The sequence below is a fragment of the Salmo salar genome, chromosome ssa13 (genome assembly GCF_905237065.1).
Source record: "Salmo salar chromosome ssa13, Ssal_v3.1, whole genome shotgun sequence".
NCBI lineage: Eukaryota > Metazoa > Chordata > Actinopteri > Salmoniformes > Salmonidae > Salmo > Salmo salar.
The window spans coordinates 98784670-98812211 of NC_059454.1; the positions used below are offsets into that span (position 1 = coordinate 98784670).

At 43.8% G+C, this 27542-nt stretch overlaps 2 protein-coding genes across 3 annotated transcripts in view; one reads left to right on the forward strand and one right to left on the reverse strand.

Annotated features, from left to right (window-relative positions):
* The window catches only part of epb41l4a (erythrocyte membrane protein band 4.1 like 4A), a 130341-nt gene extending 117029 nt beyond the window's left edge, over positions 1 to 13312 (reverse strand). The window contains exons 1-2 of one of the 2 annotated variants that reach the window (XM_014138591.2): positions 12913 to 13312; positions 12446 to 12730 (exon numbers count right to left, since the gene is read on the reverse strand). In XM_014138591.2, coding sequence (XP_013994066.1) covers positions 12446 to 12544 — 99 coding nt within the window. In that variant the 5' untranslated portion in view covers positions 12545 to 12730; positions 12913 to 13312. 2 annotated transcript variants of the gene reach the window in all.
* The window catches only part of apc (APC regulator of WNT signaling pathway), an 85466-nt gene continuing 64422 nt past the window's right edge, over positions 6499 to 27542 (forward strand). Inside the window, exon 1 of the mRNA XM_045692515.1 lies at positions 6499 to 6519. The gene's annotated coding sequence lies outside the window, so the exon portion shown is untranslated. The remainder of the gene's footprint in view (positions 6520 to 27542) is intronic.

Below are 27542 nucleotides of genomic sequence, written 5' to 3' on the forward strand. Positions count from 1 at the left end.
AGTGTTTGTGGAGCAGTTGCAGCAGCGTATGTGGTGTGTGTGTTTGGGTGTGTATGTGTATGTGTGTGTGTGTGTGTGTTTGTTAGGGTGTCAGTGTAAGTATGTGTGAGAATGTGGGTAGAGACCAGTGTGTGTGCATAGAGTCAGTGCAAGAGACTTAGTGCAAAAAAGGATCAATGCAGGTAGTCCAGGTAGCCATTTGATTAGCTATTTAGTAGCCTTGTTTAGCAGTCTTATGGCTTGGGGGTAGAAGCTGTTCAGGGTCCTGTTGGTTCCAGACTTGGTGCACTGGTACCACTTGCCGTGCAGAAGCAGAGAGAACGGTCTATGGCTTGGGTGGCTGGAGTCTTTGGGCCTTCCTCTGACACCGCCTGGTATAGAGGTCCTGGATAGCAGGGAGCTCGGCCCCAGTGATGGACTGGGCCATACTCACTACCCTCTGTAGTGCCTTGCGGTCGGGTGACTTGCGGTTGCCGTACCAACCAGTGATGCAGCGAGTCAAGATGCTCTCAATGGTGCAGCTGTAGAACATTTTAAAGATCTGAGGATCCATGCCAAATATTTTAGCCTCCTGAGGGGGAAGAGGCGCTGTCATGCCCTCTTCACAACTGTGTGGGTGTGTGTTGACCATGTCAATAACTTAAAGCTCTCGACCCACTCCACTACAGCCCCATCGATGTGGATGGGGGCATGCTTGCCCCTCTGTTTCCTGTGGTCCATGATCAGCTCCTTTGTCTTGCTGACGTTGAAGGAGAAATTGTTATCCTGGCAACACACTGCCAGGTCCCGGACCTCCTCCCTGTACGCTGTCTCATCGTTGTCGGTAATCAGTCCTACCACCGTCGTGTGATCAGCAAACTCGATGATAGTGTTGGAATCGTGTGCGGCCACACAGTCGTGAGTAAACAGAGAGTGCAGGAGGGATCCACGTGGCAGATGTGTTGTTCACTACCCTCACTGCCTGGGAACAGCCTGCCAGGAAGTCCAGGATTCAGTTGCAGAGAGAGGTGTTCAGTCCCCCTGAGGTTGGTGATGAGCTTGGAGGGGACCATTGTGTTGAATGCTGACCTGTAGTCAATGAAAAGCATTTTTAGGTATTCCTTTTATACATAGGTATTCCTTTTATCTAGGTGGGTGAGGGCAGTGTGGAGTGCAATAGAGATTGTGTAATCTGTGAACTCAGGATAAGGATAAGGGAAGGATAAACTGAGAGATCAGAGAAAAGCTACTCAAATCCGGCCTGGGTGCATTTTGAAGACAACCAAAGGGAAGCATAGTAATTTATATACAAACAAACTCAAATCGACTGTTACAAAGAGAGACACCATCTAGCCTAAAGAACAACAGAATCTTGGACCCAAACATATAGAACACACAACGCTATACACACTCGCAAATTACACAACAACAACAAGCAGAGGTTTGTGATCACAAGCCACATACATTCACCAAAGCCAAGCAAGATAACTAAAATATCTGCCTACTGACTGCAGAGTAAAAAGCAAAGCACATATTCTGTTTAAGGTTCAGGGGTGATCCATACTGTTCCGGAACGGAACCATTATTTTAAAAGCATGGGAACTGGTTAATAACTATATTTTACATACCGGGCATTTTTTTCCAATCCCACAAAAAAAATTAAAAAGCGCCTCTGCAAAGCCCTCTCTGTCACTCGGAAACTTATTCCAGTGCCTGCCAGCCAGCTGGAAATCTTTACCTGTGTGTGTTTAAGCTACCTGCCCTTCCCCCTCTGAAGCATAGGCTACTATACTGACGTTACAAGAGTGATTAAGAAATTAGGGAGAGGGATTTTTTATTAGAGAAGTATAGATCAACTTTTTCAATGCTAGTTAAGGATATAGCTATCACGTTTCACGTTGGATTTATTAACTAATAAAAGGTAAAATGTGTTTTATTTTAATTCTGGTGCTGCTCTGCACACACAAACTTGTTAACTAGCTGTCCAACTTTAAACCAACTCTTGGAAGTTCAAAGACATAAATTCCTTCATAGAAGACGCCCCTCCGTAGGTATAATTCTGTGGGCCTAATTCAGATAATGCATAAATAACAAGATGCCCAGCGCTTCAAGGCAAGCCTCCTCCTCCAAAATTTCTGTGGCATCTTGTGCCCTACACTTGTCTGTCCAATGGATTTAAACAACTATAGCTTGCCCACTCCATAGCAAGCTGCTCTATCCGCACTGATTGGAGAAGTCATTTAATGTTGAGCTAAATGTAAAATAATAATAATAATAATAATAATTCAGAGGTTTAAAAAAGAACAGAATGGAAAGTTATATAAACCGGTACTATTTTTCAGAACCTTATTTTGCTGGTCAGACTGTGAAACGGAACGGGAAAAATGGTTTGGTTCAGAACGAAACGATTGGAATATCATTTTGGTTCCAACCCCTGATAAGGAGTGACCTTGGCTCACTGAGATTTCGAATGTTCCAAAACACACACACACACACACACACACACACACACACACACACACACACACACACACACACACACACACACTCAAAATAACAAGTGTACTCTGTGGTCACATTGTGCCGTGTCCTAAATGCTGAGTCCTGCCTGGTCAACAAGGAGACTAAAGTCAAAGATAAAACTAGAGCAGAGGAAATCACAACATAATGGAGTTTTAATGGATATAGGCTACATTATGAAGATGATAATGACTACTCTAATCACCAGGCAAGTTAGTAAAGCTAAATACATGATAACAACTGTGACATTACCATTGTATGATCTGGGGAATACGTACGTGTAAAGAAGTTAAATTGATCATTGAGATGCTTTAATAGCAATTACAGTATTGTAATGTGAATAGACATTACATGGCACAGTAGGACAGATAAGGAGACTGTTTAGCTCCAAAAACATCTCAGATGTGAGTATTTGGATCTGAAGCAACAAACATGAGACCTCACAGCCAGACTGTAAGTGAAAGTTTATCTGCAACCCTACAGGCAGAGAGAGAGAGAGAGAGAGAGAGAGAGAGAGAGAGAGAGAGAGAGAGAGAGAGACATAAAGAGACCGAGGGGGGAGAAGGAGAGCGAGAGACTGCGCTATCTGACTGGAGTGAAGTCTGCAGTGCAGAGGTTTTAAAATTAGATTTTCAAACAACAGTAATAATTCATGTTGAAAGTTATTTAATAATGTATCTGACACTAGTATTACTTGTCGTTTTAATATCACATTCTGAAAATGTAAATCAGGTGAAAAATTAGCCAACTCTCAGTGCTCCCATTTGTAATACAGAGTATCTCAATCTCTGCCTAAGGAGAAGAAAGCACTTGCAGCAAGTGCCCAGTGTCGATGACTTCACAGAGTTGGGTTAGAGCACAGTGTCGATGACTTCACAGAGTTGGGTTAGAGCACAGTGTCGATGACTTCAAAAAGTTGGGTTAGAGCACAGTGTTGATGACTTCACAGAGTTGGGTTAGAGCACAGTGTCAACGACTTCAGCAGAGTTGGGTTAGAGCACAGTGTCGATGACTTCACAGAGTTGGGTTAGAGCACAGTGTCGATGACTTCACAGAGTTGGGTTAGAGCACAGTGTCGATGACTTCAGCAGAGTTGGGTTAGAGCACAGTGTCGATGACTTCACAGAGTTGGGTTAGAGCACAGTGTCCATGACTTCAGAAGAGCTGGGTTAGAGCACAGTGTCAATGACTTCACAGAGTTGGGTTAGAGCACAGTGTCGATGACTTCAGCAAAGTTGGGTTAGAGCACAGTGTCGATGACTTCACAGAGTTGGGTTAGAGCACAGTGTCGATGACTTCACAGAGTTGGGTTAGAGCACAGTGTCGATGACTTCACAGAGTTGGGTTAGAGCAGTGTCGATGACTTCAGCAGAGCTGGGTTAGAGCACAGTGTCGATGACTTCAGCAGAGCTGGGTTAGAGCACAGTGTCAATGACTTCACAGAGTTGGGTTAGAGCACAGTGTCCATGACTTCAGAAGAGCTGGGTTAGAGCACAGTGTCGATGACTTCAGAAGAGCTGGGTTAGAGCACAGTGTCGATGACTTCACAGAGTTGGGTTAGAGCACAGTGTCGATGACTTCACAGAGTTGGGTTAGAGCACAGTGTCCATGACTTCAGAAGAGCTGGGTTAGAGCACAGTGTCGATGACTTCAGAAGAGCTGGGTTAGAGCACAGTGTCAATGACTTCACAGAGTTGGGTTAGAGCACAGTGTCGATGACTTCAGCAAAGTTGGGTTAGAGCACAGTGTCGATGACTTCACAGAGTTGGGTTAGAGCACAGTGTCGATGACTTCACAGAGTTGGGTTAGAGCACAGTGTCGATGACTTCACAGAGTTGGGTTAGAGCAGTGTCGATGACTTCAGCAGAGCTGGGTTAGAGCACAGTGTCGATGACTTCAGCAGAGCTGGGTTAGAGCACAGTGTCAATGACTTCACAGAGTTGGGTTAGAGCACAGTGTCCATGACTTCAGAAGAGCTGGGTTAGAGCACAGTGTCGATGACTTCAGAAGAGCTGGGTTAGAGCACAGTGTCGATGACTTCAGCAGAGTTGGGTTAGAGCACAGTGTCGATGACTTCACAGAGTTGGGTTAGAGCACAGTGTCCATGACTTCAGAAGAGCTGGGTTAGAGCACAGTGTCGATGACTTCAGAAGAGCTGGGTTAGAGCACAGTGTCAATGACTTCACAGAGTTGGGTTAGAGCACAGTGTCGATGACTTCAGCAAAGTTGGGTTAGAGCACAGTGTCGATGACTTCACAGAGTTGGGTTAGAGCACAGTGTCGATGACTTCACAGAGTTGGGTTAGAGCACAGTGTCGATGACTTCACAGAGTTGGGTTAGAGCAGTGTCGATGACTTCAGCAGAGCTGGGTTAGAGCACAGTGTCGATGACTTCAGCAGAGCTGGGTTAGAGCACAGTGTCAATGACTTCACAGAGTTGGTTTAGAGCACAGTGTTGATGACTTCAGCAGAGTTGGGTTAGAGCACAGTGTTGATGACTTCACAGAGTTGGGTTAGAGCACAGTGTTGATGACTTCACAGAGTTGGGTTAGAGCACAGTGTTGATGACTTCAGCAGAGTTGGGTTAGAGCACAGTGTTGATGACTTCAGCAGAGTTGGGTTAGAGCACAGTGTCGATGACTTCACAGAGTTGGGTTAGAGCACAGTGTTGATGACTTCAGCAGAGTTGGGTTAGAGCACAGTGTTGATGACTTCAGCAGAGTTGGGATAGAGCACAGTGTTGATGACTTCACAGAGATGGGTTAGAGCACAGTGTTGATGAATTCACAGAGTTGGGTTAGAGCACAGTGTTGATGACTTCAGCAGAGTTGGGTTAGAGCACAGTGTCGATGACTTCAGCAGAGTTGGGTTAGAGCACAGTGTTGATGACTTCACAGAGCTGGGTTAGAGCATCATTTTTCCTGTCAGTTATAACCATAGGGATAGAGCACTCTTTCTTATGCTAGAAATCAGAGAGCTTGTGATGATTAAACTAAAGACACAAGCGAATGTGTGTGTGTGTGTGTGTGTGTGTGTGTGTGTGTGTGTGTGTGTGTGTGTGTGTGTGTGTGTGTGTGTGTGTGTGTGTGTGTGAGAGCGAGAGTTTGAACGGTATTTGCTGATCCATGCCTAAAAGGACAAGTGGTGCAGAAAACAACTTTAACAAGCATCAACAACGTCCTCCTATTTTGCAAATTCACAAATAACTTCTCAAAAAATAATACTTCTCAAAATCCCAAGGCTATAGCTCAATCAGAATGGAATTCCATTATAAAGCTGAGTTAAAACCCTGTCATGTGTAGGTGTTTAAAGAAGGTATGTGAATGACAACAATTTAATCTGATTTAATCCCGACCTGTCAGAGGAGAGATTACACTGCTCAGGGTGACTGACGACAGGCAGCCATGCAGAGTTTATCGCACTGTTCTTCTCCAGTCCCCCTGAAATCCCACTAAATCTTCCCTCTCTCTTTCTCCCCTCAGCTCACACCCTCCTGTTTGGCTGATTGAGCAAGGACGTGCTCACTCACATCTCAGTACGTCTGGTTCTCCCCACTGCAGATCCCCTCCCCTGCCCTGTCGCTATCTGTTGCTCACACTTGTTTATCGACTGATAACATATCAGGGTGAGAGATCAGATTACACCACTGTCTGCAGGTATCTGCTACTTAAAAATTAGAATTTGTATTTACCGCAATCATAATTTAGCACAGCATGCGTTTATTCTCCTGTTATAATGAGAAAGGAATGGTTTGCGATTGTGACCAGCAAGCATTGCAAATCAAAAACTCAATTTAGTTTTGTTTGGCTCCTTTCAAAAATAGATATATCAGAGGGCTTGTGATAATTAAATGAAAGATACATTTGAATGTGTGTTTGTATGTGTGTGTTTGCATGTGTGTGTTTGTATGTGTGTGTTTGTATGTGTGAGTGTGGGCGCACACACACAGATCTAATCATCCAGGGCCCAGAATCTACCATCGCTCATTATCACTTTAAACCTGTGCCGACAGCAGTTGAAGGTAAGTAGACACTGCGGCTGTTGCTAAGTAGTTATCATATCTATTTCATTAGTTATGTGCTAATAATAAGCTAATACCGCCACACACTGTCAACCTCAAAGACTAACCTGGAAAGCTGTACCCTCATTCTGGCTTTTGAACATTCACATTCTTGAAATCTGTCTTCAAAGACTCCATTGAATGTTGTTGGGGGTTTTTCCAGGCTAACCATTTAACATAATCTGATTATGTGGGTGGTTTTTCATCAGGCGTACTGCCTACAATGGGTCATCTCAAATCTGAGAGGACAACAGTGAGAGTATCCTACTGAATCAATAAACAGATCACTCCATTTATTAGATCCACACTTACATGCCAGTCCCAGAGTTGAGAATCTGAGCATCCCAAATTAGACTATTATTGCTCCCTGCGCCATTAGCAGAAACACGTTAGTAAATAATTCACACCAGAGGCTGTGAGCGTGTGTGTGTGTTTAGTAACACCAGCATTAGGAGCTAATATGTGGATCAATACTCAGTCCCAATGACATAATGAGCTGCTACCTGGTCTGCCTGACCAACAGGTAGATACAGTATGAGGCAGGACAGGTTCTGATATGTTATCAATATACTGTTATAAAGTTTCATGTTCTCTACTGGGACTTATGTCCTCTCTCCCTTACATATACACAGTGTTTGATCTTGTCACAAACATATGTGTGTGTTTGTGAGTTTGTGTGCGTGTGTTTACATACACCACAGACGTGGCGTGTTCATCTGCCACTCCCTCTTTGATCCAGATGGAGTCCGTGTGTATTTATCTCCCCAGTGCTCTACCCTACTGAGAAGCCAAGCCCGGGGAAGTCTGTGTTTGTCTCCAAGAGAGGGAGAGAGACAGAGCGAGAGACAGAGCGAGAGAGAGAGAGCGCGCGAGAGAGAGAGACAGACAGAGAGACAGACAGAGATATGGCACCAATACACATCCTTTTAGTGGTTTTCCAGTACTGTAGTGCCTCTGAGCATTTGTTGTTTGTTGTTGTGCGATGTCAGCTAACAGAGGAACATGTTTTGGGCATTTCCCGCCCACCTGGTACAGTAAATATACTGTATGTGATGGAACTGAGATGTGTCATCTCAACCTTCCCAAGTTCTCCTATGTCACCTCGCTCCTCCGTACACTCCACTGGCTTACAGTCGAAGCTTGAAGAACATGGTGCTTGACTACGGAGCCCTGCCTCTTAAAGAGTATCTTAAATAAGACATCTAAGTCTTATCTCCCCCCAAATTAAATGTAAAAATAAATAATAATAACCTTGCACTACTAGCACTGACTTTGCTGATAACTTCTATAGAGGGGATAAAAATATCTCTACAACTGTGATATGAGGTTGTCTCACCTAGCTATCTTAAGATGAATGCACCAACTGTCACTGTCGCTCTGACTAACAGCATCTGCTAAATGACTAACATGTAAATGTGTTAGTTATCATTTACCGACCTAAAGACATACCGATTGTGTCTAGGGAAAAAACAAACACAAATTTCACACAGTCTTGGGTAGAGTGCATCCACATCATGCAGAAATTCTTCACGGTTTCAAAGAGTGAAATGGGAATGTCTCTTCACCACACAAAAACAGCCCTGAGTCAAATTGGAGTAAAACAGAGCAAGCCAATAATGATTGAACAGGGAGGTATTCGTTTATTTTCCCTCCGGTGACGTGTCAGCAGCAGATCCCACATGATCCTCCAGTAGCCATCAGGTGCATTAGAAAGTAATGAGTTTCCATAGCAACCAGCTCTTGACTTTCACTTTCAGGAATTCACTGATTTTACATATCAATCTAATGTCTGAGGATATTAAGGCGAGAAATGTCTTTTGAACACTGTCAAAAACTACTATTTTATGTCTAAATAGGTTAACGTGATTCAAATGGTATTTTGTTTAACTTCCCTAAGTCCCAAATACCAATCTAGATCTCTAAAGACACAATGCAATTGACACATTCCGCACACGCAGGAATTTGTATGTATTCCTAATTACAAAATGTAAAAACTTTGCCTTAAGCCAAGCCTATGAATGTCTGTCCCACACATGCATCATTCTCCTGGTGTACGCAATCCGCCTCTCCTGTACAGGGCTCTACGCTGACCTTTTTTACAAGGAGCACAAGTTGAAAAATGTAGGAACACAATTACAAATATTTGAAGTAACAAGCCATTTTCTTTATAGTAATGGTGAAACATGACGGTCATGAATCTGCGCTCAGTGTATTCTCCATGGCACTCAGTGTATTCTCCATGGCACTCAGTGTATTCTCCATGGCACTCAGTGTATTCTCCATGGCACTCAGTGTATTCTCCATGGCACTCAGTGTATTCTCCATGGCACTCAGTGTATTCTCCATGGCACTCAGTGTATTCTCCATGGCACTCAGTGTATTCTCCATGGCACTCAGTGTATTCTCCATGGCACTCAGGGGCTGCAGTACAGTGAAGTAATCATTGCAACCATTATCATCTGGGTGATGTTTTTCTAGCCGCACTGGTGCTCCTAAATTATAATTCTAGGTCGCACAGCAAAATATTTAGACGCATATGTGAGTAAAATGGTCACACTGTAGAGCCCTGCTCTCCTGACACCCACATGAAATGATGCCTATTCTTTGTGACAACCTTAGGAGGTGACCCGTAGTACAAAAAAAACACCATGCTAATTGTATTTAGTGGACGTTGGAGAACAAAGACATTCTGAATGACAACAAGGAAGGAAGCAGCTGCGGCTAGCTGCTCCCAAAAAGCAGCATTGTTTTCGTTAATTATTATCCAGAAAGCTAAGAGGCCAGTGCCTCTCTATCCAAGGCCACAGAAAACAGATGGGTCTTGAGGGTCAGCGGCCGCTGTCTTTGCGATTGTTCTGCACTGGTTTGATGTGGTAGCAACACGTGAGCAGTTCTGTACCTTACAAAATCGAACACAGCCCACGGGCCATAATCAATGGAGCCTTTGTGTAAGAGGCTCAGTGCTGCTCACTGTAATACAGCTACGGCACAGACTCTGGGTTTATCTCAGCCCACCTCAGACTCTTACTGTATGTGTTCCCAGCAGCCAAGCATAAAAGCTTTGACAAACGTAAGAAATAATGAATAATATCAATCTATCATTGCACAGCACCAGCAGTAAATCAAGGACCTAACTTCTGTTCATATTTTGAAACCTTTCAAGTCTAAAATAAAATAAAAAGCATAAAATAAAAAGCATAGATGAAAGATCTAGAGGTGGGTGACAGGACACCAGCGTGAAAGCTGGAGTGGTGTTGCGCAACCCCTTGGGGACACGCGTGTGGAGGTCAACCCCTTGAGGACACGCGTGTGGAGGTCAACCCCTTGAGGACACGCGTGTGGAGGTCAACCCCTTGGGGACACGCGTGTGGAGGTCAACCCCTTGGGGACACGCGTGTGGAGGTCAACCCCTTGGGGACACGCGTGTGGAGGTCAACCCCTTGGGGACACGCGTGTGGAGGTCAACCCCTTGGAGACACGCATGTGGAGGTCAACCCCTTGGGGACACGCATGTGGAGGTCAACCCCTTGGGGACACGCATGTGGAGGTCAACCCCTTGGGGACACGCATGTGGTCAACACCTTGGGGACACGCGTGTGGAGATCAACCCCTTGGGGACACGCATGTGGTCAACACCTTTTGGGACACGCATGTGGAGGTCAACTAACCAGCGTGTTAGTTAGTTAGTTAGTTAGTTAGTTAGTTAGTTAGTTAGTTAGTTAGTTAGTTAGTTAGTTAGTTAGTTAGTTAGTTAGTTAGTTAGTTAGTTAGTTAGTTGTCTGACAGGAAGAGAAAAATAAGAAATCTGACTGACAGACCGAGTGCCTCACTCTGTGATTGATGCTCCGGGAAAAAGAATGTGTTACCCGAATGCACGCTTTGTTCAGCCCCGCATTCCATCTCTTTCTTTTGGCCCAAAGCCTTTTAACTCAAACCCTTTCATTGTCTCTGTCTGGTCTCTCATTCATGTGGTTTTCAGTAGCAGTAGTGTCACTAGGTGCAGGGGCCAGGGAAATATGTCACGCCACACTGCTGAACGTTAAGCTAATCTTCGACAGCAACAGAGAGCAGTATCAATAGGATTAGATCCACTTTCACTTCAAGAGTCTGTCACTTGTTTACAACACATATTTGTGTGTAATAAAAAAAAAAGTTGTACTACAACCCCCCCCCCCCCCCCCCCCAACAAACTCAAACGTTCTTATAAATTGTTATGCTGGGATCTGGTGAATCATAGAGCCCAATATATTATTCTCTGAATGTAGCTAGTAACATCCATGGGACCAACCCAGAGGTAAACTCCACTGAGGTGAGCTAGTGTTTTTAATCTAACCACTGACAAAACCAGGATTATAATCCTACTCTGCTGGATCAGTACAGTGAGAATGCATTCATTCGAAACCTCCCCACAATAGCCTTACACCAGAGCCATACACAGAGAATATGCAGCCTATACATATTGCTCTGCCTTACATATAAGTGCATAATATACAGCTGATACTGTGTATTAGACCTGATACTGCACCATGGCTGCCAATGAGCCCACCCGCTCATGCTCAGCCTCTCACATTAACAATTAAAAGAGGATGAGTAACCTGATGTCTCCAATGGACTAGTGGAACACACCCAGGGAGAGTAAAGACAAGACAAGAGAGTGTCAGAGGGCAAGGCGAGGCAAAGCAACCAGATGCTGTTTAGCCCTAGCAGTCATCATGCATTACTACATCCCTCTCTGCCTCAGGCCTTCCGACATGCAGCCAGAACTGAGTTTCTTCAGAGATTATAGCCGACCCATAAACTAAACCCATATTCATAGCTTCTAATGAACTCCCAGTCCGGCCATGTGAGTTGGGATTCTCTAGTCAAGAGAAAAATGGAACATAAAACCAATAGCAACATAACAGTCTTTGATTAGCAGTCATAGAGTGGTTCTGTTTGATGTTTAGAACCCTGGTAAAATGACAGACAGTTTGCTCTCCTAAAATACTTTAGTGAAACTGAAGTTAAGTTGCACAAGTATTGTGTCTATCATCATGAAGTCTGGGTTTACACTAAGCTCCAAGGTGAAGAAGCCAGAGAACAACACTGATATTGATACATTTAAGTCTTTGTTTTCCACTTAGACAAAAAATGTAAGGCATGCTCTGGGTTTTTCTTTCTCAATGCAGTATTTGACTGTGTGTGGTAGCAGACTTGTGGATTTAACATACCATCTGTTAATATAACATTATGAGGATCAAAAGGAGCATTAATGTACTGAGAAACTGTGGCCTATACAGTAGGCTGCTATAAGTCAAATACTGTACAGAGACATGACCAAGTTAAACAACAAAACTGGCCCTGGTTGGTTCTCATCCAGTTTCAGGCATCCAATGATGTCATTCTTATGCTTTTGTTAAGATGAAAATCACCTATAGTATCATTTCAGATGTAATTCACAACCAGAAATAAATCATGGAGACTATCAAAGCCACTTAAATAGCCAAGTCATGTTTCTTTACAGCCCTTGGGTCCTGTATTTTGTTTCACAGAGTCAGAGAGTTCACAGCAAATTACAGTAAGACTACAGGCTACTTTAATGGCTCCTGTTGGACAGTAAGGCTACCTTTCTTTCGTAATAATGTCCCTCAAAAGACAACATACATAGCATATATCATCTGTAACCTATTGTGTTGGGCTTTCAAACGCCATCTCAAACGTTGAGTAGAAGAAGTGAGTCAAAAATACAGACTCCAACAACCGCATGCATCAGTCAAAGTAGCAGCACTCATTCTTGACAAGCCTCATCGCGCGCACGGTGATGACAGACCCCTCATTAAAGCATGGCTACCTGTCAACCGCCTCACCTGACAGACAGGTGAGGGCGTGTAAAGGGATCGTCTCTTACCTTTATTCCTTGTTGTTGAGTAGTTAACGTCAATTTGGTTTCATCCAACAGTAGAACTTCACAATAAAACTCCTCCTGAGCAGTGCAGAAGCAACTCATGTCTTTTCTTTTGAGGGGATACAAGGAGAGCACTGATTTAACTGACTTCTGACAGTTCAATGATAAAGGAGTGTTTGTTCATAAGAAATGATGGACTAATGTTGGGAGTAAATAAAAGTCAAATTCATCAGGGGGTTTTCTTCAATGGACCACTCCTTCGCCGATCCTTTTGTGATTATCACTGATCTGCAAAAGAAAAGACACAACCATTTAAATTATTATTGAATTATCAGTAGACGTTAATGCATTTTAACGAAACTGCACCTGCTAAAACAAGGATTAAAGAAGCTTTTATAAAATAGTCACAATACTGTAAACAAATGCTTATAATAATATTGTTGTTGTAAGGGTCTCAATAGGCTACACACCTTTATGCTCTCTCCCAAATATTCCCAAAACTTTTGTTTAGGATTGTAGGTCGGTCTTTCAGCAAATCAGCCTTCTTTCAATTTTACTCCAAACCGCAGCGCTCCTTCCTTGTCTTGTAAGTCCAATAAGCACATGGGTTCTGCGCTCTTCAGTGTCACCCAGGTCCAATGTTCAGGGATGTCCAAGAAAAATATGAATTCCTTTAAAAGTGATCCGCTTTTGACCTCCAAGTCTTTCGTTTTAGTTTGTTTTATATCCAGCAATACTAAACGTGAAGGTAGAGGCGTAGCCTGCACTTGTCGGCTTAGAAAAATGAGCCAAAACCTCGCCACTCTTCAGCATTTCAGACAGGTTGCTAAGGAGCGGTGACCATCTCTCAAGACAAAGCTCCCCGACATAAATGACTCCGCCCATCTGGACTTTCCACCCATTGAAGCCATACAGCCAAAATGCATTCATAGATGATACAATTATGCCACCTGTCGGGGATTTGCAAAGTGGTCGCTCTCTCGCTCTCTCTCTCTTTCTGTGTATGTGTGGACATTGGTATGCCTGTACATAATTTCAAAATACCTATTTTAAAACCCACTGTAGGCTGCAGTAGATAGGCTACAGGATATTTTTTGTTGATTTGTGCTCACATATTTTCAGAGCTATAAGTGCTACCTTGCTTTGTACTAATATCTGGTGGTCGGTCTTTGCCAATGTCTCCCCACAAAACAAACAGGTGGGAAACTAAAAAGTTATCATCCCCCTCCATTACAATAATCAATTCAGTTCAACCAATACTCAACTATTGTTGTTATGTTATGTTATGTTGTTCTTATGTTATGTTATGTTGGTCTGTGTGGAATGCACATGATGACCTTATTTCCTTTGTTTCCAGATAAGGGTGGCCCAATATATGTCTATATGTGAAGCCTACGTCTGTGTGTTATAGCCTCTGAATACATACATGAATAAGTTGTAATTGCCAGTTAAAGGTGGGATACTTATGTCTACTGTAGGAAAAGTGGGTCAGTAGGCTAATCAACCTTCCATAAGTAGGCTGGCCTAGGCTAGGCTACACACTTTTTCACATAGAAATAGGATTCTAGTTCTATGCTCACCCCCGCTAATATTAGGGTAGCTGTAAGAAAGCCTGTCCCTTTAAGAACTCAGGGATGACATCATAGCTATCGCACACTTGCAAAGTCTTCAGTTCGTTAGCTAAAGATATTTTTGCAAGAAAAGACTTGGGTCATGGAAGTAGATGGGAATTTTTCAAATATAAAGTCAGAGTGGTAGCCATTAAACGTGCCAAAGAGCTGATGCACTTAAAGAACCTTAGAGAAAAAGAGATGATGAGCAAGCTTGACAGTTTTCTAAAGAAAGATAATCTATCTGAAGAAGAGGAGTCTGTATTCAAGTCTTTACAACTAGAATTAGAACAGCTTTACACGGATCTGGCAAAGGGTGCCTTTGTAAGGTCAAGAGCAAAATGGATTGAGGAGGGGGAAAGAAACACGAGTTACTTTTTTGCACTTGAAAAGAGAAACTACAAAAGAAATTCTATAACTGCACTCAAAATGAACAATGTTTTATGCAAAGATCCCATTACAATATCATCATTTGTCAATTCCTTTTATGAAAAACTTTACAGCTCTCAATTTCAGGAAGATGGAAGTGAAAGCTACATTTGCCACATTCAGAATTATGTCCCTGTAATTGAGGATGATTTCCACTCAGTTTGCAATTCACCTGTGTCAGTTGAAGAAATTAGAGATGCTCTGAATTCAATTAAAAAAGGGAAATCACCTGGCCCTGATGGCCTGTCAGTTCAATTATATAGACAGTTTTGGGAGTTACTAGAAGACCCGGTTTTTAATATGTTGTTTCAAGATTGCATTAAAAATGGGGAAATGGTTTCCACCATGAAACAGGGCCTTGTTTCATTGATTCTGAAGCCCAATAAAGACCCTTGTCTCATTGACATTGGAGACCAATTACTCTATTAAATATTGATTACAAATTGATTGCTCTGGTTTATGCCAAAAGATTAAAGAAAGAAATAGATACCATTATAAATGAGACTCAAACAGGATTTATGAAGTGATGTCACATAAGCTCTAACATTCGTTTAGTCTTGGAGCTTATAGATTATTCAGATGCAATTGACTCAGATGTGGTTGTCTTATTTTTGGACTTCTGTAAAGCCTTTGACACAACTAAACATGAATTGCGCTTTAGGTCTGAAACTTTTAGGATTCGGTGAAAATGTTATCAAAGTAATTCAGATGTTTTACAAAGATATAAATAGTTCTGTATAAATAGTTCTGTGTTACTAAACCTTAATATACTGCTCAAAAAAATAAAGGGAACACTTAAACAACACATCCTAGATCTGAATGTAATAAATAATCTTATTAAATACTTTTTTCTTTACATAGTTGAATGTGCTGACAACAAAATCACACAAAAATAATCAATGGAAATCCAATTTATCAACCCATGGAGGTCTGGATTTGGAGTCACACTCAAAATTAAAGTGGAAAACCACACTACAGGCTGATCCAACTTTGATGTAATGTCCTTAAAACAAGTCAAAATGAGGCTCAGTAGTGTGTGTGGCCTCCACGTGCCTGTATGTCCTCCCTACAACGCCTGGGCATGCTCCTGATGAGGTGGCGGATGGTCTCCTGAGGGATCTCCTCCCAGACCTGGACTAAAGCATCCGCCAACTCCTGGACAGTCTGTGGTGCAACGTGGCGTTGGTGGATGGAGTGAGACATGATGTCCCAGATGTGCTCAATTGGATTCAGGTCTGGGGAACGGGCGGGCCAGTCCATAGCATCAATGCCTTCCTCTTGCAGGAACTGCTGACACACTCCAGCCACATGAGGTCTAGCATTGTCTTGCATTAGGAGGAACCCAGGGCCAACTGCACCAGCATATGGTCTCACAAGGGGTCTGAGGATCTCATCTCGGTACCTAATGGCAGTCAGGCTACCTCTGGCGAGCACATGTAGGGCTGTGTGGCCCCCCAAAGAAATGCCACCCCACACCATGACTGACCCACCACCAAACCGGTCATGCTGGAGGATGTTGCAGGCAGCAGAATGTTCTCCACGGCGTCTCCAGACTCTGTCACGTCTGTCACGTGCTCAGTGTGAACCTGCTTTCATCTGTGAAGAGCACAGGGCGCCAGTGGCGAATTTGCCAATCTTGGTGTTCTCTGGCAAATGCCAAACGTCCTGCACGGTGTTGGGCTGTAAGCACAACCCCCACCTGTGGACGTCGAGCCCTCATACCGCCCTCATGGAGTCTGTTTCTGACCGTTTGAGCAGACACATGCACATTTGTAGTCTGTTGGAGGTCATTTTGCAGGGATCTGGCAGTGCTTCTCCTGCTCCTCCTTGCACAAAGGCAGAGGTGGCGGTCCTGCTGCTGGGTTGTTGCCCTCCTACGGCCTCCTCCACATCTCCTGATGTACTGGCCTGTCTCCTGGTAGCGCCTCCATGCTCGGGACACTACGCTGACAGACACAGCAAACCTTCTTGCCACAGCTCGCATTGATGTGCCATCCTGTATGAGCTGCACTACCTGAGCCACTTGTGTGGGTTGTAGACTCCGTCTCATGCTACCACTAGAGTGAAAGCACCGCCAGCATTCAAAAGTGACCAAAACATCAGCCAGGAAGCATAGGAACTGAGAAGTGGTCTGTGGTCACCACCTGCAGAACCACTCCTTTATTGGGGGTGTCTTGCTAATTGCCTATAATTTCCACCTGTTGTCTATTCCATTTGCACAACAGCATGTGAAATGTATTGTCAATCAGTGTTGCTTCCTAAGTGGACAGTTTGATTTCACAGAAGTGTGATTGACTTGGAGTTACATTGTGTTGTTTAAGTGTTCCCTTTATTTTTTTGAGCAGTGTACATCCAAAAGATTCAGTATCAACTGAAGTGTACGACAGGGATGCCCGATTTCGCCATGTTTATTCATTTTGGTTGTGGAACTTTTATCTCTAAATATTCTGAATAATGCAAATTTGTATGGCTTAACCATTTTTAACAAGATTTTCCAACTGGCTGATGATACTAGTCTTTTCTTAAGAGACAAAGACCAGGTCGCCCATGCCCTTAATGCTATAACTGCATTTTCTATTGCATCAGGTTTAAAACTGAATGTTTCTAAATGTGAAATCTTATGTTTATTTGACTCTGATGATAAAGAAATAGAAAATATTCCTGTAAAGGACTGTGTTAAATATTTAGGAATACATCTGTCAAAAAACCACTCAGTCAGACAACATTTGAATTTCTCTCCTAAAATTAAGAAAACCAAAAATATATTTAATAATTGGCTACAAAGAGATCTTTCTATACTTGGGAGAATACTTCTGTCCAAGGCAGCGAGACTGTCTCGTTTTGTGTACCCCTCATTATCTTTATGTGTAAATCCTGCTACTTGTAAAGAGATAAATAAGGCCTTTCTTGACTTCATCTGGAAAAATAAGTCTCACAAACTAAAAAAGTCAGTCATTTCTAATTAAAGAGCCGAAGGCGGTCTAGAAGTGTTGGATTTTATTTACATAAATAACACTTTCAAGATCAATTGGTTGAAAAGATGTTTGAGCAATACTGATTCAATATGGTATTTCATTCCAAATAATGTATTTAATACATTGGGAGGTCTTCAATTTTTACTGAAATGTAATTATATTCCTGAAAGATTACCTGCTAAATTGGCTAGGTTTCACCAACAAGCTTTAATGGCCTGGAAAATATGTTTCCTACACAATTTTTCCCCACATAAAGCTCTTTTGTGGAATAATTCAGACATAACTCTAAGGAATAAGTCATTGTTCTACCCCAGCTGGCACGAAAGGAATATTGACTTTGTCCTTAATGTTTTCAACAACAAGGGTAATATTCTCACATATGAACAATTTATAACATTGAAAGAGTTTCCAATACCTTTCAGAGAGTTTATTTCTGTGATCAAAGCCATTCCCAGCGATCTAACTACACTAATGAAAACTCATCTTAGCTTTGGTAATGATTACAAAATTTATCCAGAACTCAGATTGGAAGGCGTGGGCTTACTTGAGAAATCTTGTTGTAATAAATATTTAAGACAAATTCTTCATTCACAAAACCAATTTATACCGAGAGGAACATTTCTCTGGAACATGCTTATTCCTGACATTGTCTGGAAAAATGCATGGTTAAGGCCTTACAAATATTGTATACCAAACAAAGTTAAGGAAGTGCACTTTAAAATTTTACATAAGATATATTCATGTAATTCTATGATATCCAAATTTGTGGATATTGATGATATCTGCGTTTTCTGTGAAAAAGAAGGTGAGAATCTGTCTCACTTGTTCTTTGAATGTAGATTTGTGTCAGAATTTGGGGAAAATCTTGCAAAATACTTATTTACCATTATGAACACTACTCATGTTTTTGACATGAAAGATATAATATGTTACTATTGCAATGATAACAAGACCAATGAAATTATTGTGGATTTTGTTTATTCTTGTTGCCAAATACTTTATACACAAACAACATTTCCAAAATTCTATACCAAAATTTAAAAATGTTTGATTGAATTTAATTATCTTGTTTAGACATTATCCCTAGTAAATAACAACAAGAATAACATCTTCCTGAATCATTATAATATAATCAATGCAGTTAAGCCCAAACCATTCCCCATTATTCAGAGAGGCGTTCTACAACGCTTTGAGCGCTCTCCAAGTCCGGAAGTGAATATCACGTAGCGCAAAATTTCAGTCACTGATTAATAACATTTGCCCATGTATTTCAAGATTGAAAAATATAATGACATAATGCCGTGGACCGAGCTAGCAATTAACGTCCCTTAATGCTCAAAGACAGATTCAATGGCTGTAGCATAGCATATTCGACTGAATGATTAGCAAATACATATTTGAGAAATTATGAATAATAAGTGTATGCTTTTACCTGATAATATACTACTAATGATCATTTAACAATTTCAAATACCGAGCTAGTAACGTTAAGTAGCCTACGTAACTTAGCTGACCTTCAATTGAGGGAATTCAGCAGAATTCTGAGACATTTTTACAACTTATTAAAACTCTAAAAATAAATACATGGGCAAATGTTATCAAACATGATAATAATAGGCCTGCATTACGGTAGGCAGCTAATTATTAAATTACACTCTCCATCCTTACCTTGGAGGGTCACTGTCTCTGAGCTGATCGCCTGTGAGTGAGACAACGCTAGCAAGCCAATGGGAGTGTAGTAGAACGTCCCTCTGAATTTTTTATATTTTTTATTTATTTCACCTTTATTTAACCAGGTAGGCTAGTTGAGAACAAGTTCTCATTTGCAACTGCGATCTGGCCAAGATAAAGCAAAGCAGTTAGACACATACAAAAACACAGAGTTACACATGGAATAAACAAACATACAATCAATAATAAAGTAGAAAAATATACAGCATGTGCAAATTAGGTAGGATAAGAGAGGTAAGGCAATAAATAGGCCATGGTGGCGAAGTAATTACAATATAGCAATTAAACACTGGAATGGTAGGATGTGCAAAAGATAAAAGTGCAAGTAGAGATACCGGGGTGCAAAGGAGCAAGATAAATAAATAAATACCGTATGAGGATGAGGTAGATTGGATGGGCTATTTACAGATGAGCTATGTACAGGTGCAGTGATCTGAGAGCTGGTGCTTAAAGTTAGTGAGGGATGTAAGAGTCTCCAACTTCAGATATTTTTGCAGTTCGTTCCAGTCATTGGCAGCAGAGAACTGGAAGGAAAGACGACCAAAGGAGGAATTGACTTAAGGGGTGACCAGTGAGATATACCTGCTGGAGCGCGTGCTACGAGTGGGTGCTGCTATGGTGACCAGTGAGCTGAGATAAGGCGGGGCTTTACCTAGCAGAGACATGTAGCTGACCTGGAGCCAGTGGGTTTGGCCATGAGTATGAAGCGAGGGCCAGCCAACGAGAGCATACAGGTTGCAGTGGTGGGTAGTATATGGGGTTTTGGTGACAAAACGGATGGCACTGTGATAGACTGCATCCAATTTGTTGAGTAGAGTGTTGGAGGCTATTTTGTAAATGACATCGCCGAAGTTGAGGATCGGTAGGATGGTCAGTTTAACGAGGGTATGTTTGGCAGCATGAGTGAAGGATGCTTTGTTGTGAAATAGGAAGCCAATTCTAGATTTAATTTTGGATTGGAGATGTTTAATGTAGAATGGTGTCGTCCGCGTATAGGTGGAACAAAGAATCACCAGCAGCGAGAGCGACATCATTGATGTATACAGAGAAGAGAGTCGGCCCGAGAATTGAAACCTGTGGCACCCCCATAGACACTGCCAGAAGTCCGGACAACAGGCCCTCCGATTTGACATACTGAACTCTATTGGAGAAGTAGTTGGTGAACCAAGCGAAGCAACCATTTGAGAAACCAAGGCTGTTGAGTCTGCCAATAAGAATGTTGTGATTGACAAAGTCGAAAGCCTTAGCCAGGTCGATGAATACGGCTGCACAGTAATGTCTCTTATCAATGGCGGTTATGATATCGTTTAGGACCTTGAGCGTGGCTGAGGTGCACCCATGACCAGCTCTGAAACCGGATTGCATAGCGGAGAAGGTACGTTGAGATTCAAAATGGTCGGTAATCTGTTTGTTAACTTGGCTTTCAAAGACCTTAGAAAGGCAGGGTAGAATAGATATAGGTCTGTAGCAGTTTGGGTCTAGAGTGTCTCCCCCTTTGAAGAGGGGGATGACCGCGGCAGCTTTCCAATCTATGGGAATCTCAGACGATACGAAAGAGAGGTTGAACAGGCTAGTAATAGGGGTTGCAACAATTTCAACAGATAATTTTAGAAAGAGAGGGTCCAGATTGTCTAGCCCGGCTGATTTGTAGGGGTTCAGATTTTGTAGCTCTTTCAGAACATCAGCTATCTGGATTTGGGTGAAGGAGAAGTGGGGGAAGCTTGGGTGAGTAGCTGTGGGGAGCGCAGGGCTGTTGACCGGGGTAGGGGCAGCCAGGTGGAAAGCATGGCCAGCCGTAGAAAAATGCTTATTGAAATTCTCAATTATTGTGGATTTATCGGTAGTGACAGTGTTTCCTAGCCTCAGTGCAGTGGGCAGCTGGGAGGAGGTGCTCTTATTCTCCATAGACTTTACAGTGTCCCAGAACTTTTTTGAGTTTGTACTACAGGATGCAAATTTCTGTTTGAAAAAAGCTAGCCTTAGCTTTCCTAACTGCCTGTGTATAATGGTTCCTAACTTCCCTGAAAAGTTGCATATCACGGGGGCTATTCGATGCTAATGCAGAATGCCACAGGATGTTTTTGTGCAGGTCAAGGGAAGACAGGTCTGGAGTGAACTATTGGCTTTATCTATTCCTGGTTCTAAATTTTTTGAATGGAGCATGCTTATTTAAGATGGTGAGGAAGGCACTTTTAAAGAAAAACCAGGCATCCTCTACTGACGGGATGAGGTCAATGTCATTCCAGGATACCCCCTTCAGGTCGATTAGAAAGGCCTGTTCGCTGAAGTGTTTTAGGGAGCGTTTGACAGTGTTGAGGGGTGGTCGTTTGACCGCAGACCCATTACGGATGCAGGCAATGAGGCAGTGATCGCTGAGATCTTAGTTGAAAACAGCAGAGGTGTATTTGGAGGGGGAGTTAGTTAGGATGATATCTATGAAGGTGCCCGTGTTTACGGATTTGGAGTTGTACCTGGTAGGTTCATTGATAATTTGTGTGAGATTGAGGGCATCAAGCTTAGATTGTAGGATGGCCGGGGTGTTAAGCATGTCCCAGTTTAGGTCACCTAGCAGCACGAGCTCGGAAGATAGATGGGGGGCAATCAATTCACATATAGTATCCAGGGCACAGCTGGGGGCAGAGGGTGGTCTATAGCAAGCGGCAACGGTGAGAGACTTGTTTCTGGAAAGGTGAATTTTTAGAAGTAGAAGCTCAAATTGTTTTGGAACCGACCTGGATAGTAATACAGAACTCTGCAGGCTATCTCTGCAGTAGATTGCAACACCGCCCCCTTTGGCAGTTCAATCTTGGTGGAAAATGTTATAGTTAGGGATGGAAATTTCAGGGTTTTTGGTGGTTTTCCTAAGCCAGGTTTCAGACACTGCTAAGACATCCGGGTTGGCAGAATGTGCTAAAGCAGTGAATAAAGCAAACATAGGGAGTAGGTTTCTGATGTTAACATGCATGAAACCAAGGCTTTTACAGTTACAGAAGTCAACAAATGAGAGGACCTGGGGAGTAGGAGTGGAGCTAGGCACTGCAGGTCCTGGATTAACCTCTACATCACCAGAGGAACAGAGGAGAAGTAGGATAAGGGTACGGCTAAAGGCTATAAGAACTGGCCGTCTAGCACGTTCGGAACAGAGAGTAACGGGAGCAGGTTTCTGGGCACGATAGCATAGATTCAAGGCATAATGTGCAGACAAAGGTATGGTAGGAAGAGAGTACATTGGAGGTAAACCTTGGCATTGAGTAATGATGAGAGAGATATAGTCTCTAGAGACGTTTAAACTAGGTGATGTCATCGCAAATGTGGGAGGTGGAACAACATGGTTGGTTAAGGCATATTGAGCAGGGCTAGAGGCTCTACAGTGAAATAAGACAGTAATCACTAACCAGGACAGTAATGGACAAGGCATAATGATATTAGGGAGAGGCATGCGTAGCCAAGTGATCGTATGGGTCCAGTGAGTGGTTGGGCTGGCTGGGGACACGGCAATTCAGACAGTTAGCAGGCCGGGGCTAGCAAGCTAGCAGTTAGCAGGCTGAGGCTAGCAAGTTAGCATAAGCGCCTTAGAAGGATGTCGTGATGGGGGAAAGTCTGGACCCCTCCTCATGCGGCGACGTCGATAGACCAGTCATGGAATTAGTAGGGTTCCAAGTAGCAGAGGGGTCCAAGTCCAATTGGCAAAATGGGTATAGTGGTCCAAGAAACTGGCCGATGGATCAGCTAACAGCTAACAGTCCAATATGCTCTAGAATAACGGGGCGTGGTTTTGGCTTAAATATCTTAGTATTGACGCCATTGCATTCATGTTTATTATTTCCAGACCACATCTTGCAAGGATAAATGGACAGTTAATTGAATAATCAAAGCTGAGTGACATGGCACAGATTTGCAAAAATTATTAATTTCCAATCAACATTAAAGAACCCTTGAACTGAGGAACTGTCTCTCTCACCATCTCTCTAATAGGAGTGCAATCTCCATAACTTCACCAACTCAATTAGTGTTTAAATTCCAGAGGCACCGCCCTCCACTTCATGATCCTTCACAGTCGGATTGAGTAAACAACCCGAAGATATGGATCCAACACATCCGGACACACCTGACCCATCCGTGTGGCCCCATTCACAGAGAGAGACATCCCCCCCAGCTCACCTGGGTGATTTTGCTGTTGAATATCTCCCTCACCAGGAACAATGCCTAGCCACAACTCAGGCACCCCCCTCATTAGGACGAAGGAGAAGTCAAGCAGACATCCGATCAGAGGAGAGCTACCAGCTCCAGATATAGTGCCCGCTCATCGATGAGCCGCTTCCCAGATCTATCAGACCTTCAAGAAGTGATGTTGGAGGAAAGAATGAAGCTCACGGAGTTCAATGACCTACAACATCAGCTAGAGCAAGATCACGATGTCGACATAGAGTGTTAACGCCTAGCAATTGAAGCCAGAGTGGCTCAGCGGCAACAGGAAGAAACTCACCGTCGACAGGAGGAAGCTCACCAGGCCCAAGAAGCAATACCTACACAACTGAACAGGCAGCGGCATCTACAGAAGGTAGCTAATGAGTTAGCAAAGCTTGTCACATGCTGTCTTAAAGTAAAAGATGAAGGTGTTGATGCAGCCAGAACCCAGATGACTCAGCCAGAGCAGAGGAGCCCCTCACCAGCACCGTCTGATGAATCATGAGACAGCTCTGTCCTACCGACACAGCCACAACACACCAACCGAGGCAGAGCCAATGATGACTCAAATCCTCTTCTCCCTGCTTACCTGAGGCACTCATCACCCAGATCACGTAGTTCCGCACACTGCTCCAGCGCCCATGGTTCCACGCCCTGCTCCAGCGCCCATACTTCCATACCCTTGACCAGCACCTGCCCCGGACCAGCATCTGCAGTTCCATACCTCGGACCAGCATCAGCAGCAGTTCCAGGATTTACACAGTACCCTTTTCCAACTGAACCCTACTTACCTCTGGGACAAGGCATGCTTTATCCAGCTCCAGCAGCACCAGGCTTCCATCCAGGCTTAGGCATGCCCTATCCCAATCCAGCAGTACCATATCTGGGACAGATGGCACCAACTGAGGCCTTCTCCACCACCTGGCATGGATGGTGAGTGCCCCGGCGGCCAAGGTGTACCTGGACAGACCTAAGTGATTGGCGAAAGTAATGAAGGTCGTGAAAGTCCTATTTTACAATGGACACCGAGCCTTGGAGCTATGCGCCGTGCTCAACGATGGCTTGGAGCATAGCATCATCCTGCCACAGGCTGTTCAACAACTAAACCTTACTTCAGAGCCTAAGACCCTCAGGAGAGTTCGACAAGACAAGGCACCTTAGTTACCTTTGATGTGTCCCCCAAAGGCAATACAACACCTTCTGTAAGCTGCCTTTGCCACCAGTGGACCACCCTCAACTGTTGCTGCTGATTGGTACTGACATGCCCCACCTCCCTATACCCATACAGCCAGTGTGTACAAGCCCACCTGGTGAAAACATCTCTGTCCACACTGAACTCGGCTGGTCCCTGCAAGGCCCTACTTGCTTTGTCCACAGAGCACCAGCTGAACAACAGTGCCTGCTCACTACTACCATTTCTCCTTCTGCCAAGCTCTTCAGAAACGTGGAGCAACTTTGGCTGATCAATACCTTTCCTTATGTGAGTGAGAAGCTGGTGATTATCAAAATAAGACCAGCAAGCACCGTACTCCTTGGGCTACAAGCACTGCACTGTTGAGCGCTCCGAACGTACAATGAGGAATATCTACAGTGTGCTCACCTGTCAATACGTCCTGCTAGGCTACATTGTGCCTTTTGCAACCCTAACAAAGGTACTAGTCCAGGACCTGTGGAAAGAAGAGATAGGTTGGGACAACCTCATTCAGCCTTAGAGCCTGCTGAACAGATGGCTTGGCTGGGAACAAGAGATTCCTGACCTGGTGCAGATGGAACTCCCCAGAAGTTATGCACCACAATATGCTGACACACAAAAGTTGACCAGAGACCTCCACATATTCTGTGATGCGTCAGAGAGAGCATATGGCTCTGTTGCCTACATGCGGACTGTGGATGACCAGAAGCAGGTACACATCTCCTTCGTTCTGGCCAGGTCTCGCGTTGTTCCAAAGAAGCAGCTGTTGATGCCACGCTTGGAGCAGAGTGCCACACTCACTAGAACTCAGCTGGCCAGCGTCCTCCAAGCAGAACTCACTCTGCCCATCGGACAAGTCATCCTTTGGTCCGATTTCACCACAGTCCTTCATTGGCTCAAGTCAGAATCTTGTACATACAAGGTATTTTTAGGAACATGTGTTGCAGAGATTCAGAACCTTACGGATGTAGCTAACTGGAGGTATGTGGATCCCGCGAATAACCCGGCGGATGACATCACTCAGGACAAGGCCTTGAAAGAGCTGGCCCAACCGCATCGATGGCACCGAGGCCCTGAGATCCTCCAACACTCAGAAGATCAGTGGCCTTCAATGCCTTCTGCTGACCCAGAGCCTGACGACAGCGAACCGAAGAAATCCGCCTTCTGCAGACATGCGTCTGTCAGTTACAGTCCTCAACTCCTATATATCACCAAGTTCAATACATGGAAAGACCTCATGAAGGCAACAACTAGATCCCTATATGGGGTGGCCGATCCACTCTCTATTTCCCCCAGTGAAGCAGCAGAATACATAGCCGCAGAGAATCTCATCCTGAAGCAAGCTCAGATGGAATTGTTTCCTGAAGAGGTCAGGGCCCTCAGGTCTATACCTTCTAACAGTCATCTGGGTCCCTTGTTTCCTGAGTATGATTCAGGACTCCTCGGAGTTGGCAGTAGACTGTGCAGAGCAGTCCACCTGGAGATGTATGCTATGAACCTTGCTATGCACCTTCCACCTCATCCCCTGACCAAGCTGCTCATTCAAGATTTCGATGAGATTCTCCTTCATCCCGGTCCAGTGAGGGTTCTGTCAGAATTGCATCGTAGATACTGGATTCTGCGTGGAAGGCCATCTGGAATTTTCAGCACGACTGTTTTCAATGCCAAACATGTCGAGTCAAACCTGAAGTTCCTAAGATGGCAGACTTTCATCCTGCTCTTCTGTGACTCTACAAACCACCCTTCTACTCTACCGTAGTGGATTGTTTCAGATTATTCAACATAAAAATCATAGATCGCAACAAAAAGAGATGGGGAGTAGTCTACAAATGCAAGACCAGCCGCTGCATCCACCTGGACCTCCTGGAGAGTCTGGATGCCGATGCCTTCCTAAAGTCTCTAAGATGCTTCTTTGCGCGTCGAGGGAAGCCTTTCAAGCTCCATTCAGATAATAGTTGGAGAACGATAACTGCGATAGGCCTTCAAAGCAATGCCCCCCCCCCCCCCCCCCCCACCTGAAGGAACAGTTGGCCAAACAGAGGATAACATTCCGGTTCAACCCGCCAAGCGCGCCTGACAGAGCAGTGAAGACTGCTCTCAAGATCATATTTAACTAACAGACCGTCACTGAAACTGTGCTCCGCACTGTGCTTACGAAAGTGGAGGGACTCTTGAACACAAAACCCCTCGGGTACATCTGCTCTGATGTCGTGGAGCCAGATCCCGTCACAGCGAGCTTCCTACTCATTGGACACTACAACGCATCTCTTCCTCAGGCTTTGTATGACTCCAGTAACATCCTAGGAAAACGCCATTGGAGGCATAGCCAAGTATTTGCCCATCACTTTTAGTCCCAGCTTGTCCGTCACTAGCTGCCAAGTCTACAGGAAAGATAGAAGTGGAGGAAGGGTGGAAAGGAACTTATTGTGGATCAAGTGGTTCTCATCGTGGACCCTCAGCTCCCACAAGCTCTCTGGCCTGTTGGGAAAGTGACTCATACTTACCCTGGAGCTGATGGACGCATTAGGACTGCTGCTATTCAAGTCAAGGGTTGGACTTACCTACAACCAGTAGCCTGACTGGTGCAGCTCCCAGCCATCCTTGATGAGGATGCAGAAGTACCTGCTACCTATAACAGACTTTCTCTCTGGTTAGAATGTCTTAGCAGACATTCGGGGAGGCTGCGTATGAAAGCCTGTCCCTTTAAGAACTAAGGGATGATGTCACAGCTATCACACGCTTGCAGAGTGTTCGGTTCATTACCAAGTGCAGCTCGCCACCTACTGCTGTGAACACAAATCTCTGTTTTTGGACATTATTCCTGTCTAACCAATGTATTCACCACTGTGCGTAAATACCACAACTGTAAGTATGGTATTTGTTTCCCCAATGTTTTACTGATGAAGTTGTCAATAGTTTAAGAATATTTTTGTAATTATTACAGCATTATGTATCTCGTTTTTTATGCTAGCTAT